This window comes from Myotis myotis, unplaced genomic scaffold (genome assembly GCF_014108235.1).
Source record: "Myotis myotis isolate mMyoMyo1 unplaced genomic scaffold, mMyoMyo1.p scaffold_m19_p_16, whole genome shotgun sequence".
NCBI classification, from domain to species: Eukaryota; Metazoa; Chordata; class Mammalia; order Chiroptera; family Vespertilionidae; genus Myotis; species Myotis myotis.
This window is the reverse complement of record NW_023416320.1, coordinates 19,818,520-19,834,539: the sequence shown is the minus strand read 5'-3', so window position 1 is coordinate 19,834,539 and position 16,020 is coordinate 19,818,520. Positions and strand designations below refer to the sequence as shown.

At 31.8% G+C, this 16,020-nt stretch overlaps 1 protein-coding gene across 3 annotated transcripts in view; it reads left to right on the top strand.

Moving 5' to 3' along the window:
- The window catches only part of CSMD3 (CUB and Sushi multiple domains 3), an 872,847-nt gene that overhangs the window by 329,880 nt on the left and 526,947 nt on the right, over positions 1 to 16,020 (top strand). For 2 of the 3 annotated variants that reach the window (XM_036338166.1, XM_036338165.1), the window contains one exon: positions 12,943 to 13,020. The exons of the other annotated variant lie outside the window; for it this stretch is intronic. In XM_036338166.1, the coding sequence (XP_036194059.1) occupies positions 12,943 to 13,020 (78 nt within the window). The remainder of the gene's footprint in view (positions 1 to 12,942; positions 13,021 to 16,020) is intronic. 3 annotated transcript variants of the gene reach the window in all.

Here is a 16,020-nt window from a genome sequence, read left to right as displayed (position 1 = left end):
TTGAGTTTATGTTAATGTGGGGAGAAAAAGACTATAAGTGAATGAACAGATATCTACCTGATGGTAGCAAGAGCTGTGCAGAAAATTAAAACAGGTTATCGCCCTAGCTGGTTTGACTCAGTGGATAGAACATTGTCCTGCTGACTAAAGGGTCCCAGGTTCGATTCCGGTCGACACATGCCTGGGTTGCAGGCTTGATACCCAGTAGGGGGTGTGCAGGAGGCAGTCGATCAATGATTCTCTCTCATCATCGATGTTTTTATCTCTCTCTCTCTCTCCCTTCCTCTATGAAATCAATAAAAACATATTTAAAAAAAATAAAACAAGTTATGTAGTATATGGGTGACCACCTTAGTTTGGATGGTAATTTGGATGGTCAGGATAGGCCTCTTTGAGGAGTTAAAATTTAAACTGAGACCTAAATAACAGTAAGAAGGCAGCCATGCTAGGATTAGGGGAGAAAGCATATCAGAGAAAACAAGTAGTAAAAACTTGAGTTTTGCTTGAGGAAAAGAAAGCAGAGTATGCCTGGCGCTCACTCATTGGAAGTGGAGAGTGGTGGAGGTAAGCTGGGAAACTAGCAGAATCAGACCGTATAGGTAGGCTCTGTGGCCTCGGTAAAGAGCTTCATTTTGATCTAAATGAGATATGAAGCCATTGATAGGCTTTAGTAGGAAAGTGATATTATTTAATGTAACTCTTTTAAAGCAATCATTTTAGCAGAAATGTAAATAATAAATGACAAGTAATTAAAGGCAGGCAGACAAATTGGTCAGGCACACAGACATGGAATGAAGAGTTGATAGGGACTTGGAATATGAGTCAGACTATGCTGCTTTCAAACTTCATTGTGAACACAAATCAGTGGCTGTCTTACCCAAAGGCAGACTGTGACTTGATGGAACTGGGGTGCAATCTGAAGTTCTGCATTTCAAACAAGATTACAGGTTATGCTGATACACTGCATAACATGAACATAAATGAGGATGATGAGCAAGCAGAGAGAGCGATGCATATCAAATAGTGCTTGCTCCCCCTCCTGGCTCCAGGAGAACATGGTTTCCATTAGAATAATCGCAATATTGATAAACTATCTCAGATAATATACTACAGCTAGACTTAGAATTCTACAGGAATGAGTTGAATGGTAGCAAACTGATGAATGGAAGGGATATTTTAGGGCAGAAGGATTGTCCTGACTAACTTTAATAACAGTAAATTCGGTCTATCCTTAAGATAGAACAGATTGAGTTAGTTATGATTTTACTGAAAAGATAAATGAATATGTGAATAAATGATGATGACATTCCCAAGTCAAGTTTTAACTAATTTGTTACTTTTAATTTTTACCCTAAGTTCTATACCTTAAAATTATTTTTAAACTTTTAAACTTTTAAAACATTTAAAATATATATATATTTTTTATTGATTTCAGGGAGGAAGGGAGAGGGAGAGAGAGATAGAAACATGAATGATGAGAGAGAATCATTGATTAACTGCCTCCTGAAACCCACAACCTGTGCATATGCCCCTACTGGGAATCTAACTGTGACCTCCTTGTTCACAGGTTGATGCTTAACCATTGAGCTATGCCAGCTGGGCAAAACATTTTATCTTTGAATAATTATGCATTATCTTCTATTTTATACAAATGGTGAAATTGCATTTGATTGCTGATTGAATTCCCTGGTCCTTCTTTATGAGACTAATGTGTTGATTTTCATGCATGTTCAGCATAAGTAATAATTAATGGAGAAGTTATCATTTTTAAAATAATTATCTGGTTCCATATATTTCTTGTAAGATACTTACTATAATTTATTAAATTAATAATTAATTTTTGAGTAGGGACTTTCATACTGGTAAAGTAAATACATATTTACTACTTAGGTATATTAACTCTTGCATGCTTTATCACTCTTATAATTTTTTATAGTTCTAATAAATTTTTTAAATTATATTATTTTGTGGGAAATTGTGGTCAGTGCTAATATTTATAGCAATTTAAAAATATATGTCCTGAAATATACCAATTTATTATTTAAATACATAATTATTTATTGAATATCATGATTATTTTATATTCTACTACTACCTTTCATCACATTTGTGAAGTTGTCAGAACTATGTCCTTCATAAGAGTAAATATATTTATTGTTTCTAATTATTTTACATTTTGTAGAATAAGTTGCTGTTAGGAGAAATGAAAAAGAAGTGTTAGAATTTACTTCAGAAGATATTTGTGCATTTTTTATAGGTATTATATAAAAATACTCTGAATGCCTGAGAACCTTCATGACAATAGTAAGCAGTGACAGTTTATTTTTTTCACCAGTGACAAATCTGCAAGTAATGATTTGAACATTTTTATCTAATGCTACCTCTCAAGCCATGCTTTTAATTTATTCTTATATAGATACTAGAGGCCCAATGCACAAAAATTTGTGCACTCGCGGGAGTCCCTTAGCCTGGCCTGTGCCCTCTGGCAGTCCGGGAGCCCTTGAGAGATGTCCACCTGCCAGCTTAGGGGGAGCGGGCCTAAGCCATCAGTCGGACATCCTTAGTGCTGCTGAAGAGGTGGGAGACGCTCCCACCACTGCCCCTGCGCTTGCAGCTGTCAGCCAGGCTTGTGGCTGAGTGGAGATCCCCCTGTGGGAGCTCACTGACCACCAGGGGGCAGCTCTTGCTTTGAGCATCTGCCCTCTGATGGTCAGTGTGCATCATAGCAACTGGTCGTTCCACTGTGAGCGTCAATTTGCATATTACCATCTTATAATATAGGATTAAAAACTTCTGATGGACAATGCTTTTGTTTTTCCTTTGAGTAGATCTTAGGAAGCATATATCTTTTAACATTAACTGGAACCATCAACTTATAACAATGACCTTGTTTCATAAATGATTTTTTTTTCAGATTTTCAACCCCAATGTTTGATAGTAATAATTAATCAGAAATCTTAGTAGTTTGTTCATGGTTTTAACATACTGCCTCTCAGTTTTTTAGATAATGGGTAAGAAAAAAAAAGGAAGATAATAACATGTACGGCAGTAAATTAAAAGGGAAGGTGTACCTTTAAAGATTGGAAATGAAACTGGTTTTGTGTATAATTGACTTCTGCAAATGGTTACCAGACTTATTTACCTTTGAATAACATGGTCACTGTGAATGTGATGCTTGTGACTTTTAAACTTTTTCCATTTTAAAAATATTTTGAAGGGGAAAGACATTCTATTTGTGCTCAGAGCTGGTGCCAGAGCTAACTCCTCTGCCTTTTGGAGTATGAAGAAATGGTCCTATATCAGAGACATTTTTATCTTATTCAGAATTATTTCAGGGCATTTTCACCCACTTTTGCAACAAGCTGCTTCCCTTGCATGTAGTGTTCTAGAGCATATGGCTGCCCTGCTGTGCACAGTGTGAAATCACAATTAAGCTTTAAAATTTTAGGAATAGCAGAGGCTTCATATGTGGCAGAAGAGCATGGTGTTAGATTTGGGGTGCATTGCATAGAATATTTTTCTCTTCATAATTACACCATATTCTAAGTTATGGGCTGTAATTTTTAGTGTTGATGCTTGATTTTTCTTTGTTTAAAATAGTCTTCAAATGACATTTCTTTGGAATACCAAATGAGATTAACATGGCAGAAATTCCTAGATTGTATTTATCCAGAGCTCATAGAGGTTCAAACATTTTTCTTTTATTTGGCTTACATAAAAGACACATAGTTCATCAACTCTCCTGAACTTTCCCATTAGAAAGGAATGCAGGCAATGATGATTTTCTTAAAAGACTATATGATGATTTGAATTTCAGGTAATAGTTGACTTTTGCTACACCTTTTTATTTAATTTTTTCACACTTTTTAATATAAGTAGTAAAAGGCTCCAAGCCATGCATAAAACTTGGCATTATCTGTACATAATCAATGACATAATCAATATTTTTATTCAATATTATATTTAATTAGTAAAGTTGGTTCTGTTCTATATTAAGTAAACATGCTGAAGGTCAGATATTGTTGACTACTTAACTTTTGACATTAGTTTGCCTTGAAGAAATGAGGACAGGGTACACTAATCCCATCTATTTGTGGTTTTCTAGGATATGCACTGGTGGTACAAATGCTAGGATTGAAATTTCAGTCAATGAATGAACATGTTTTGCTAAAATATATATGTAAGACCTTGAATTCTACTTAGCACTTCTCTATTTTTATATCTGTAGAAAGGAGAGAAATTATCCCATTCTGAGTAGACAGTTGGCATAGAGTACCTATACTTAAGAAAGACATTCAATAAATGATACTGCCCCCTTGTGGCAATTTTACAATAAAAGCACGTTCTCCTTATATAAAAATCTCATAAGGTAAAATATATTTAAACAAAGAAAATAGCACATAATTTTAAATATCTTTGGTATCTGATTTTCTTAGAAATAAAGGAGTTTAATGTAATTTTTAAGAAAATTATGGAAACAACTAATATATACAGTTCTAGCTCCTACTATTTATATTCAGCTCATGTACAAGTTATACTAATGTGTTGCATTCAGTTCATCTTGAGTTTCTATTAGCCCCATATTTTTTCTTGCCATTTTTACCCTTAGTTCAGTTACTCTAAACTTCAGTATATCCAACTCACTTGACTTTCCTTTTACTTTTTTCTTGTGAATTATCTATGCTTCTTGGGGGGGATGGTTTCTAGAAAAGAGCAAATATGTGTGATATAGATCTTCAAAACATTTCCTAGCAAACAAACCACCATGTTAGGATGTTGAGTACTAGCCACCTATAATCTTACTTGAAAATAATCTTTTGAAGATTTTAAGAATGGTTATAGGTAAATTAAGAGATGTTGTTTAATATAGTTTCTAAAAATTCAAGGCTCTAATGATTTCCATGTAACAGTGATACTAGTATATCCATCAGAGTCCCTTTGGAAACAGTGGAACAAGAGCTACCTCAAGGAGGGTTTACTTACAAGAGGATTATTTCTAAATGAATGGCTGTAAAGGAATCACAAGGGATCATGCTATAACCTAGAGTAGTAGCAGCCAGGCTGTTATCATTCCCAACCCATTGGGATGGAGGGAGAGTGATGTATATGTAGCTGTCTGGCTTGAGAGGACTCATTACCTTCAGTGAAGGGTCCTAGTCAATACCTGTCAGTGTAATGATGAGGGACACAGTGAAATAATCTTACGTTCTCCCCACTCTCCATCCTCCTGCTAGAATTCCCCAAGGGATAAGGGAGTCTGTTGATAGAGTCTAGTGCTTCACAAACTTAAGTGTTAATAAGAATCACCTGGGGATCTTGTTAAGTCATAAAGTCTAAGTCAGTAGTCCTAGGGGGTGGGGGGTTTGATAGTCACTGTTTCTAATAAGCCCCCAGGTGATGCCAGTGCTGCTAGTGCTGTGTCACTGTTTGCGTAGCAGGATACAGTCTATTCATACCAATCTGCTGTACAAAGAACAGGGAGGAGAATAGGTCTAGAAAGGAATATGGGCAATATAGAACATAGATGGGTTAAAACACATGCCTTGCTGTCTTCAGTAGCCATGAATTCAGCAGTATATCCCTGCATGAAATACAGCTATGGGAGCCATCTACACTTGTTTTAAATAGAATCCAGGTAATGATACAAGACTTCTAGTGAAGAACTTGAAACAGTGGAACTGTTTACCTATAACCATTCTTATAATCTTCAAAAGATTATTTTCAAGTAAGATTATAGGTGGCTAGTACTCATCATACTAACATGGTGGTTTGTTTCCTAGAAAGCATTTGTTGTGCTAGAAAGCTTTCTAGTGTACATATGCAGTCTCTGACTTTGAGTGTAAGATAAGTATGTGACATACAATTACTTCATTTATTTGTAGTAAGAATTTCTAAAATTACCCATTTAGGTATGTTTTGGTTGTAGAGATAATATGAGGACTTTTGCCTAATCTTCATAATTCTCTTAAAGCATCCATGTGAAAACAAGGGACATACTAAGTATCCCCCCAAAAAATGTTAGTCATTTTTCATGTTATGTTTTATAGTGAAATTATCTTTGGTAAAAGTGACTCATAAAAAACACACATAGAAATTATAAACAAAGCAAACAAAACCATTTCTGTTCAAAAGAATATGACATATCAAAATAAAAAAGGGCCTACAGAAGTGAATGGAGGGGGACCTTCATATTTAACTGGAGGACTAAAGATAAAAACATTTATATGAAACTGTGAGAAAGTGAGAATTAAAACAATTAGATTAAAAGTCTCAGACAGCCTTCAAAGTGTTAAAAGTGTCTATAAATCTATCAATGGTAACTCTTGCTATGTAGACATTTTATTTGCTCATTTTAAGAATTCACAAAGAGAATATAAAGCCCCCACATTTTTCATCCTGACATTTTACAGCACACCATAACTGCAAGACCTGTTACGCCAAGCATTGCAGGTACATCTGCTGGTATCTACATAAGTATGATGGATTCCTGAATTTGTTTCATTTCTGGGGGGAAAAAAGCCTATATACAAATTTTAGAGTATTCATTTAAATATTAGTTGTGTGATTTTTCAAACAGTTATTTATCCCATTCACTTTCTCTTAAATAAAAGGCAACAAAACCAATTCAATCTCCATTTGTAAAAATTAACAATTTGATTTTATAAAATGTGATGTCTTTTAAAACTCACCACTGTGTTTAGTTTTCCAAGCAAAAAAAAATATATACTTATTTTTTTAGTCTAAAGTGGTCAAAAAATAAGATTCCAAAGATTTAGGCTCAGGGCTGACTAGACACAAAACTTTGAGACCAGGTACCTTCATAATCTTCTTTTATAAAAGTGAAAATAGGCCTGTTACACGAATACCTAAAAATATGCTGAATATGCATATGTTCACAAAACCTAATATAAGTGTAATTTAAGGGTGTTTCTTTATATTCATACAAAATTGCTATTTTGAACAATGGATTTGGGAGATTTCTAATTTTATATACAAAATAAAATTTATGCCTGGCCATGGTAGCTCAGTGGTTGAGCATCGACCTATGAACCAGGAGGTCACAGTTCCATTTCTGGTCAGGGCACTTGCCAGGGTTGTGGGCTCCATCCTCAGTAGGGGGTATGCAGGAGGAAGCCACTCAAATGCTTCTCTCTCATCATTGATGTTTCTATCTCTCTCCCTCTTGCTTACTCTCTGAAATCAATAAAAATATATAATCAAGTTAGAAATCCAGGGAAAGTTTCTACACAATGAAAAAGACAACACAAAATAATTGAAAAAACTTGTGTATATTGCACAACCAATTAGAAAGGCCTCAGAAACTAACTATATCTTAAAATTGTAACTGATAATAGCAATAATAAAAATAACATTTACTGAACTCTTGCTATTCACTGAGTCCTAGAATTTATTGTAGAATTTAAGCATAATGCTAGAATATATAATTGTGATTTTTTTTCAACTAAAAATCGTGCATCGCATAAATTTTATATTTACATTTTATATTTATACATCATATAGCAAGAATAAATACTAGCCACAAATCAGAATTTTAGCATAAATAGAGGTTAGGACTTAAGAAGATATTGGAGTATATGAGTATATGATTTTTTTAAAAAGGAGACTATATTACATTTTAAATAATTATAAAGTTGAATGCACATCATTTCTTGCTAAATTTAGCAAAATTTAAATTTGAGAAAATTTTGGATCTTGCATATCTCTTAACATGTGAGTTTGTAAAATTTAATTTTTTAGTGCTTTTGAGCATTAGTTGCACCGCTACTTTTCTCATCAAATGATGGCTGGTATTTGTTGAAAGAATTCTAAAGCAAATATCAGTTTATCAGAAATTTGTGTAGAGTGGTAAACTTTATATGAAGGAGGGTAAAGCAATCACCACAGGAATACTAGCTAGCTTTTACTCTGTGTCTGTATAGTTTCTTAATCTTTCTTCTTCTAAGGATAGGGAAGCAGTGACCAAATAGTAGCCTCCATGATAAATATGTTCTAAAGGACTGTTTTGGTTGAAGCATATGAAGAAAGCCTTGTCTAATATAATGCAGCACATTGTATGTGGAAGCAGATAGAAGTTTGGATGTCATAGAGTTTTTTCATTTTGAATAATAATGTTTAAATAAAAATTTAACATGAAATGAGTTTATTATTTATTAATTTATTTAGAAATAACACCTTAAAATGTGCTTTTAAAATTTCTAATGCAATTGATATTAATAAATATAAGCCACGTAAACAAGAAAAGAAAAAGCAAAAGAATTGTTTTGTTTTGGCAGTATGGGGTATAAGAAAAAGTGTTAAATTGTAATGTTTTTAAGCCCATAACAGGGATCCACCATTTATTAAAAAAAAAAAATGATGAAAACTTATTCTCCTAACACAGTCACATACTTTTGTAATCGCTAAACACGATTTTAAACTTTGAGATAGAATTGAGAATTCTGATTATATTTGTCTTTCCTTCTTCCTTTGGTTCAAATTCTACACCTGAATACTTATTGGTAAATGAAAGAATCTCTTAAATAAAACAGAAAAATTAAACAGTGTACCCTGTGTATTATGAGACTAGAACACAGGTCTTCCAACTCTTAATCCAGTGGCGGAAATGCCACAAATAACGCAATGGGTTTTAACATTATACTGACTTATGTTGGAATTACTAGTTAGTGAGTTAGTAATATATTACATTTCTTGTTACCAAATTAAACAAATCTGTCAGTAGTGACATGTGCCATATTTTCAAATTCAAATACACATTAGTTTTAATAACTAAAATGAAAACTAAAAATCATTATATCACTATAGTTTATTGAGTATAAATATAAAGATAAAATAATAATTCAAGGTAACAAGTAGGGATTATTCATCCAGCTTTCATGATATCAAATGCAGTGGGAGAGAAAGGTATTATTGTACATTTGAAAAGTTAAACAACAACAAAAAAAGACAAGATACAAACCACTTTCTAAAAAAGTTATTTTTCAGAAAAGTTATGATCTGATTTAATCACACATTTGTAATGCAGCTATTGCCACTTGCAAGATAAGTTATTGTAAAAATAAATACTATAAATTTGAAAGGTTAAGGTAATAAAATGAATATTGCATTCTATTTCTCTTTATTTGTGTTAGAATATCATCTAAGTAGGAAATGAAAGGGGTTGGGGATGTTCTGATAACATTTACTAAATAATGCCATAATAAATAAAGGTCTGCCAGACCTTTCCCCACATTATAAAATATTTCTATTATGCTAAAAAAATCATGTCAAACCTAAAAAGCAGTGAATACAATAAACAAAAATGCTTAGCATTTGAAAACAAGAAGAAAACAAAGGAAGTGGAGGCTTGTGCATGTCTATGTCTTGCATTTAATGAATTTTATTCAATAATTATTAGAACATACATAGTTTCTATGGTTTTAAAAATAGCTGTGAATATAAAAATGCTTCACCTTGAACATTCTTTATCAGTTCCTCCCTTCCTAATTCATGGTTAGTAAAGAAAATTCTTTCCCCAAAAATGCCTTTGTTAAATGAGCCAGAATTTACACTATTGAATTTATTTATTCAATCATACACTCACATGCAAGTACCAGACATGTACAATACTATTCCCTTGTTTCAAAAGTTTTTCCAAATATGTGGTGATGGAAGATGATCTGACTTTGGGTGATGGACCCACAATGCAAGACACCGATCACATTCATAAAAATGTACACTTAAAACGTATCTGATCTTATTAACCTATGTCTCCTCAATATATTTAGTTTTTAAAAGTGTAAACACAGTACACTGGAAGAAATTGAAACATAAAAGACCACAGCATACTTGAATTTATCTTTATGATAAAATAAATTTTAAATGTTTATTATTGAAATACAACTATTAAAAATGTCATTTTAGTTTTATGTTTAATAGGATTTATAGAAGCCCTATTTGCTCGATCACATGTCAATATTTAAGGTATATGCTGTGTAATACACAATAGAATTTACATTTTTATAGCATACACTTAAGATTTAACATTTCGTTGATACATGACTTAGAGCGGGGTCTTGCAATTGGTAATTGAAATATTCATCTTTTTTATATATGTGTTCTATTGAAATTATAAAAGGATGCTAAGTATGGATATATCATTTAACATTTAAAATTTTTGTGAATTTAAACTTTGTTATTTTCAATTTACTCCTTATTGTCTCTTACAATAGATATTCTCTTGGCCTTCTATCTTCTGCATTTGCATTACAATATTTATAATTTTTACTTTCAAAAATATTGATTTTTCTTTTCAATTTAAATTGACAAATGCTTTATAAAGAAAACATATAAGGTTAAGTCCTAGTTCAAACTGTTTGGACCGAGGTGACACCTTCTTAGCTAGGTGTTGTCCCCTAACCTCACCCAACCAAATATTCAAGTTTAGACGTAAGTACATCACAGAAACGTACCCTTTCTACACACACACACACACACACACACACACACACACACACACACACAGCTTTTGTAGTGTTCAACATCTCTTATTCCTAGTAACAGCATTATCCAGCTGAGCTCTTTGACCATATGGACTTTTCTTCTGTGGGCTTGCAATCTTTTTTAAATTTTTATTTGTTTTTTTTAGAATCACAGATTTGTGTTGACACTACCATCAAATCTTTAGACTCATTTGCAGTACTTAAATCTTAAAATGAAAAAAGAAGAGGTAGAATTCCTACTTATAATACATTTTTGAATTGGTAGAAACGACAATTATACTTCAAAATACAAAATGCAAATTTTGTTAAAAGGAATTTTAAGACAGCTAGAACATTCACAAATGGCAGAAACAAAATTTAGAGCAGTTGAAAACTCCAGTAGAACTAAACTTTAGCTTACCATAAGGGTGGGTGTGAGGAAGAGAATTACAACTAAAAGCACAACTTGAGAGAGTTGTAGTCATTTTTACACTATAAATAAAGGGTCATAAATAATCTCAAAACTGTAAAGAGACTGAGCAGTCCTCTGATCATAGCTTCTTATTTCTAAGAGAAGAACCCAAGCTCTGGCCTGCGTGCTCAGTGGTTAGAGTATGAGTCCCCGTGCACCAAAGGGTCTGTCAGGGGCAGGTATATGGTTGGTTTTATCCAGCCTGGTTGGAGATTGCCTGTTGGGGTGCTTGCAGGAGGCTACCAATTGGTGTCCCTCCCTCCCTCCCTCTCTCCCCCCTCCATCCCTTTTTCCCACCCTTCTTCCCTTCCTCCTAGTCTCTGTAAAAATCAATTGGAAAAATATTAGTGGGTGAAGATTAACAAAAACTAAAGAAAGAAAAAAAAAGATCAAGGTCAAAAGGCAGATTTTTGTCTAAAACCACACAACTAATATTTGCTAAGAATCAGGTCTCTCTCTCTTTTTTTAATCCTCACTTGAGGATTCTCCCTTTTCCCCCCAATGATTTCTAGAGAGACTAGAAGGGAGGGAGGAGGGAGAGAGGGTGAGAGGGAGAAAGAGACATCTATGAGAAACATCAATTGGTTGCCTCCCACACAGGGGGATAGAACTGCCGCCACTTGTCCTTTGCCAGGAATCAGACCTGTGACCCTTTGGTTCCCTGGGCCAACGCTCTGACCATGAAGCCAAAGCAGCCAGGCAAGCATCAGGTCTCCTTAAAATACAGCTCCAGGGATCTTGTTCCTCTTTTAAAAACAGTGGTATGGATAGATAGCTATCTGTATATCCCAGGAGCCCATCAGATCCTGTCTCCACCTTTCTACTTTTGAAAATATTAACAAGGAAAAAAATCATAAACTGTTAAAAACCAATAAAATATCCATAATTGGGTAAAATGAAAAAGTACAATTAGTGAAATGGTCATTTAAAACTAACAAAAACAGTTTTGTGTTTCTCAAATTCATGGCATGAATAAAACCTAATTGCCACCTTTTCCCCATTATTCCCGCCTATAAGCCTCATAAAGACCAATATGTAAAAAATTCTAAGTTATAACCAAGGAAGTTAACTATATCCCTCGCCTACGTGCTCATGCTGTATTTTATTTTTTTAAAGAAAATGATTGATATTTAAAAATCTTGTTAGATAAGATTGCATAACTTTTAATTAGTGGGGTTTCAATTAAATAGATTTTCTTTATTTTACTTGGTGTCATTAAAATTTTAAATAGTATCCCGAACTATGGTTTATCAATTTTAAAAATGATACAGCAACTTTAATCAAATAATTTTTACTTAAAAGGAAACGATTCTTTTTTTTTCATCCAAAATACTTTAAAAAATGTTTTTAGAAAAAGAGTAGTAGACATTTTAGATGAACTCCAACAAGTAGCTGTAATTCAGTTTCACAAATTTTAAACAGTATGGATTAATATCAATCATATTGTCAAAACCAATGACTATGAAAGGAAATGGTTATTGGCAGAAATGTTAATACAAGTATATTTTAATTTTTCAAGTTATGCCATTTAATAAATGTGCCCCAACATTTTAGTTAGGCTAAATTACCTAAAAATGCATTAGTTTATTTTAAAGACCAAGTTCATTAAATTCTTCACACTTCTATGTCTCAGTATTTTAATTTGTCCAGTTTAATACATAAAATTTGAAGAATTCAAGTGGTTTATGATAAAGTATTAATGTTTTGCTCTCATAAAAACCTTGAATAGTATAAAAAATACCTACATGTATATGCAGGATTCTCCCCATAGAACACTTAGAAATCCTTCTTTACTGCTTGGTATTTTACTACTTAATGATTATATTGCTAATTTTTCTTTTCTAAATTTTTCTTCTGGATACCCTATATTAAGCTTAAGAAAGCAGGGTTTTTTTTAACTTGCATAAATCCATGCTAACAAAATTTGTTAACTTGAATTTCATTTTAAAATTGTATATCCTGATACATGTTTTTGTTTGTTTTCTTAAATAGTGAAAAAGGCCATAGATTTTAAATCTAGAGGATTTAAATTGTTTCCAGGGAAAGACAACAGCAACAAGTTTTCTATCTGTGAGTGTACCCCTTTTTTTGTTACTTTCTCTAGTGCAAGAGTGAAGTTTGTGATGTCTGTGTTGTTTGTGTGTGTTTTATAAGTTTGTATATTTACCAAATTAACTGCATTAATATCTATATAACATGCATGATTATTATTCAGTAACTTACTGTATTTAAATGTATATTGAGTTAATGGATTAATATGATACACTCCCAAGCTCAGCTTATTTCAAAAGGTAAATAAACTCTTTTGATTTAGTATGTTGATAATACTCTAGTTTTGTAATTCCAGGATATGAGATTTAAAAGAAGAAAAGGAGTGAAATTTCTCAAATCAGAGGTTTCTTGTAGGAATTTTTGTTTGATCATATATAAATTTCAACAAAATTACTTTTCTAAGGAAAGGCATTAATAACAAATTTTTATTTAAGGAAAAAATATATACTTAATTTGAATTTAAATATCCAAACCTTTTAACTCAATAGTCTTTTGTGAATTAATTATGACGTTCATCCATGAATCTTATTATGAGTCACTAAATGAGTGCATTTATTTACATTACTATACATAAACATAAAAATTTTAGGAGAGGTATGCATTTTTGTAGTACAAATCAATAGCAATTTGTAGAAATCCCTGCCTTGCTGTTTATACAGATAGATATTATAAATTTTGAAAGAAGCTATTTATGACACAGCATCTGACTTCTACAATGACATGTTGGTAGTAAATAAGATTAGTTATGGTAAATAATGTGTTATTTTAACAAGACTATATTTTTAGGATTGTTTTTTATTTATTTCCAAATCATCTGATAAAATGAGTTTAACACTATTTCTTTAAATATTCACTGATTATAGTTCCAACAAAAAGTACCTACATGATTATTGCTTTCTATATATAACAGACAGTGACACAAATTGAGCAGTTCCATCAATTATCTAGAAATAAATTTGGAAACTGTATGTTATAAAAACATTTTTAAGTGTCATAATTTTAAAATGTGATTTTTATATTATGTTAGATTTGAAAATACTAAACCAAAAATGGCAGATATCTGTTGGAAATTATTTATCAAATTGGATTATCTGTTAGGAAAACACAAATCAGTTCATTTTAAAGTGTTTAGCTATATAATTATGATTTTTGTTATATATTTGGGTTTCAATCGTATTTTCAAGATTGATATGTCAGTGTTTAAGAAAAAAGAATAGTGTGATAGTATTTTCATTAATTATTTGATACATTTTGGAAAGTAAGATATTTTCCTAGAATAGGAAATATAAACAGAACAAGTTAGATATAATTATTCTGACATATCAAATTTCATCATGTCAATGAGAAATAAAAGTTAAATGTTTGCAGTGTTAAATAATAGTTTGACTACCTCTATTTCTAACATTTTGTCTGGCCAATATAATTATTTTGGAATTATTGGTGGAATTATAAGTCATGACTATTCACCTTTTCCTCACTTTGGCTACACTGTTATTTTATATGCTACCTGCTTTATACTTTTATATATCCTAGAAAATTCAAATTATTTATACTAAAATATATTAGATTTATTAAGACATTAATATGTATGTAACTCTGTATACTTGGTATATTGCCTTAGTTGGCATATATATTTTGTTCAATTTTTTTTGTACATGGGTTATGAAGGTGATCAAGAAAGGAAACAGACATAACAGTATTTGGGGGCTATTGGGGTGACCTGGATTAAAAAATTCTTTAAAGAATATTTGCTTTAAAATTGTCAATAAATTTCATAGGCCAAAAAATGTTAATATGAAACAAAAAAGTTAATTTACTTAATAAATTTATAACAAATTTTGTACTTCTCTATTGAATTTTATGTGAGTAGAAAAACACTCTTGTACTTACTTATTTTTATTTTTGGATGTAAATAATCCCACTTCAATCAAAACAAATTATCCAAATTTTTAAACTCACAAAATAAGCCATTATTTTACATTTTATTTTACTATAATTTTTATCTAATATTTAATCACTACTTTCAAAAATATATTCTCTGGCTGTTTAAAGAAAAAGATTATATTTCAATTTTATCATTATTATATATCTGTTATCAAATAAGCATTTGGGGCTTCATTTCTTTGAGATCATTTATTAAACACAGGACCAAATAATTTTAAAAGGAGGCATTTTTATATGACACTTTCAAATGAAAAAAAAAAAAAAAGTAAAGCTTGTGGTATTTGTAAAACCAATAAATTCTGTTACTGGAACTGCCAGAAATGAACAAAATTGTACAGGACATGAACTACACACACTGCCAAAGCATGTCTTTCCATGACAGCACCTGTAAAGTTTATCAAGAAACAAATTAACAAGAGGTTCAGAAAGCTGCAGGTAGTCCTCCTGCATTTGGTTGTTTGGATGGCTAATCCTGATTTTTCTTCTAACTTCAGTGAGTGAAATTAAATAGTCTCTATTCCTCCTTTGCTATTCTTCTTCAAAAAGAGTACGTTTGCGGAGAAAGGAAAAGTATCTATACAAGTTCTTATACTTAAAAATGTGGGATTTCGTCAACTAGAAATCTTGTGAAATTTTCTACTAAATTCTAGAATATTCAGGTGTAATAGTAAAGAAAATCTGAGCTTCCTATAATGCGTCATTTTGTTTATGTTTTTCATCTTCTTCAAATCCATACTTTCATTCATTCCACAATTTTATTTGAGCTACTTCTCCATTGCAGCACCATGCTAGAAGGTAAAAGAGTGAATAAATAAAGCACAGTCTCATATAACAATTTATAAATACATATAATAAAGACACTTCAATTTTATAAGAAATGACAATTTATTTGATTTTTAAAATGCTATCAATTTTGTCCTTTCTTTTGCCACAAATGTCTGGGGAAAAAGGACTCATGTTGAAATATTGATAATAGTAATAAAACACTTAAAGATCAGAGCAAAAGGGTATGCCTCATAGTAATGCTCTTTTCAACAGGCTGCACCCTGTTCATGTATTTTAACTTTTAAACAA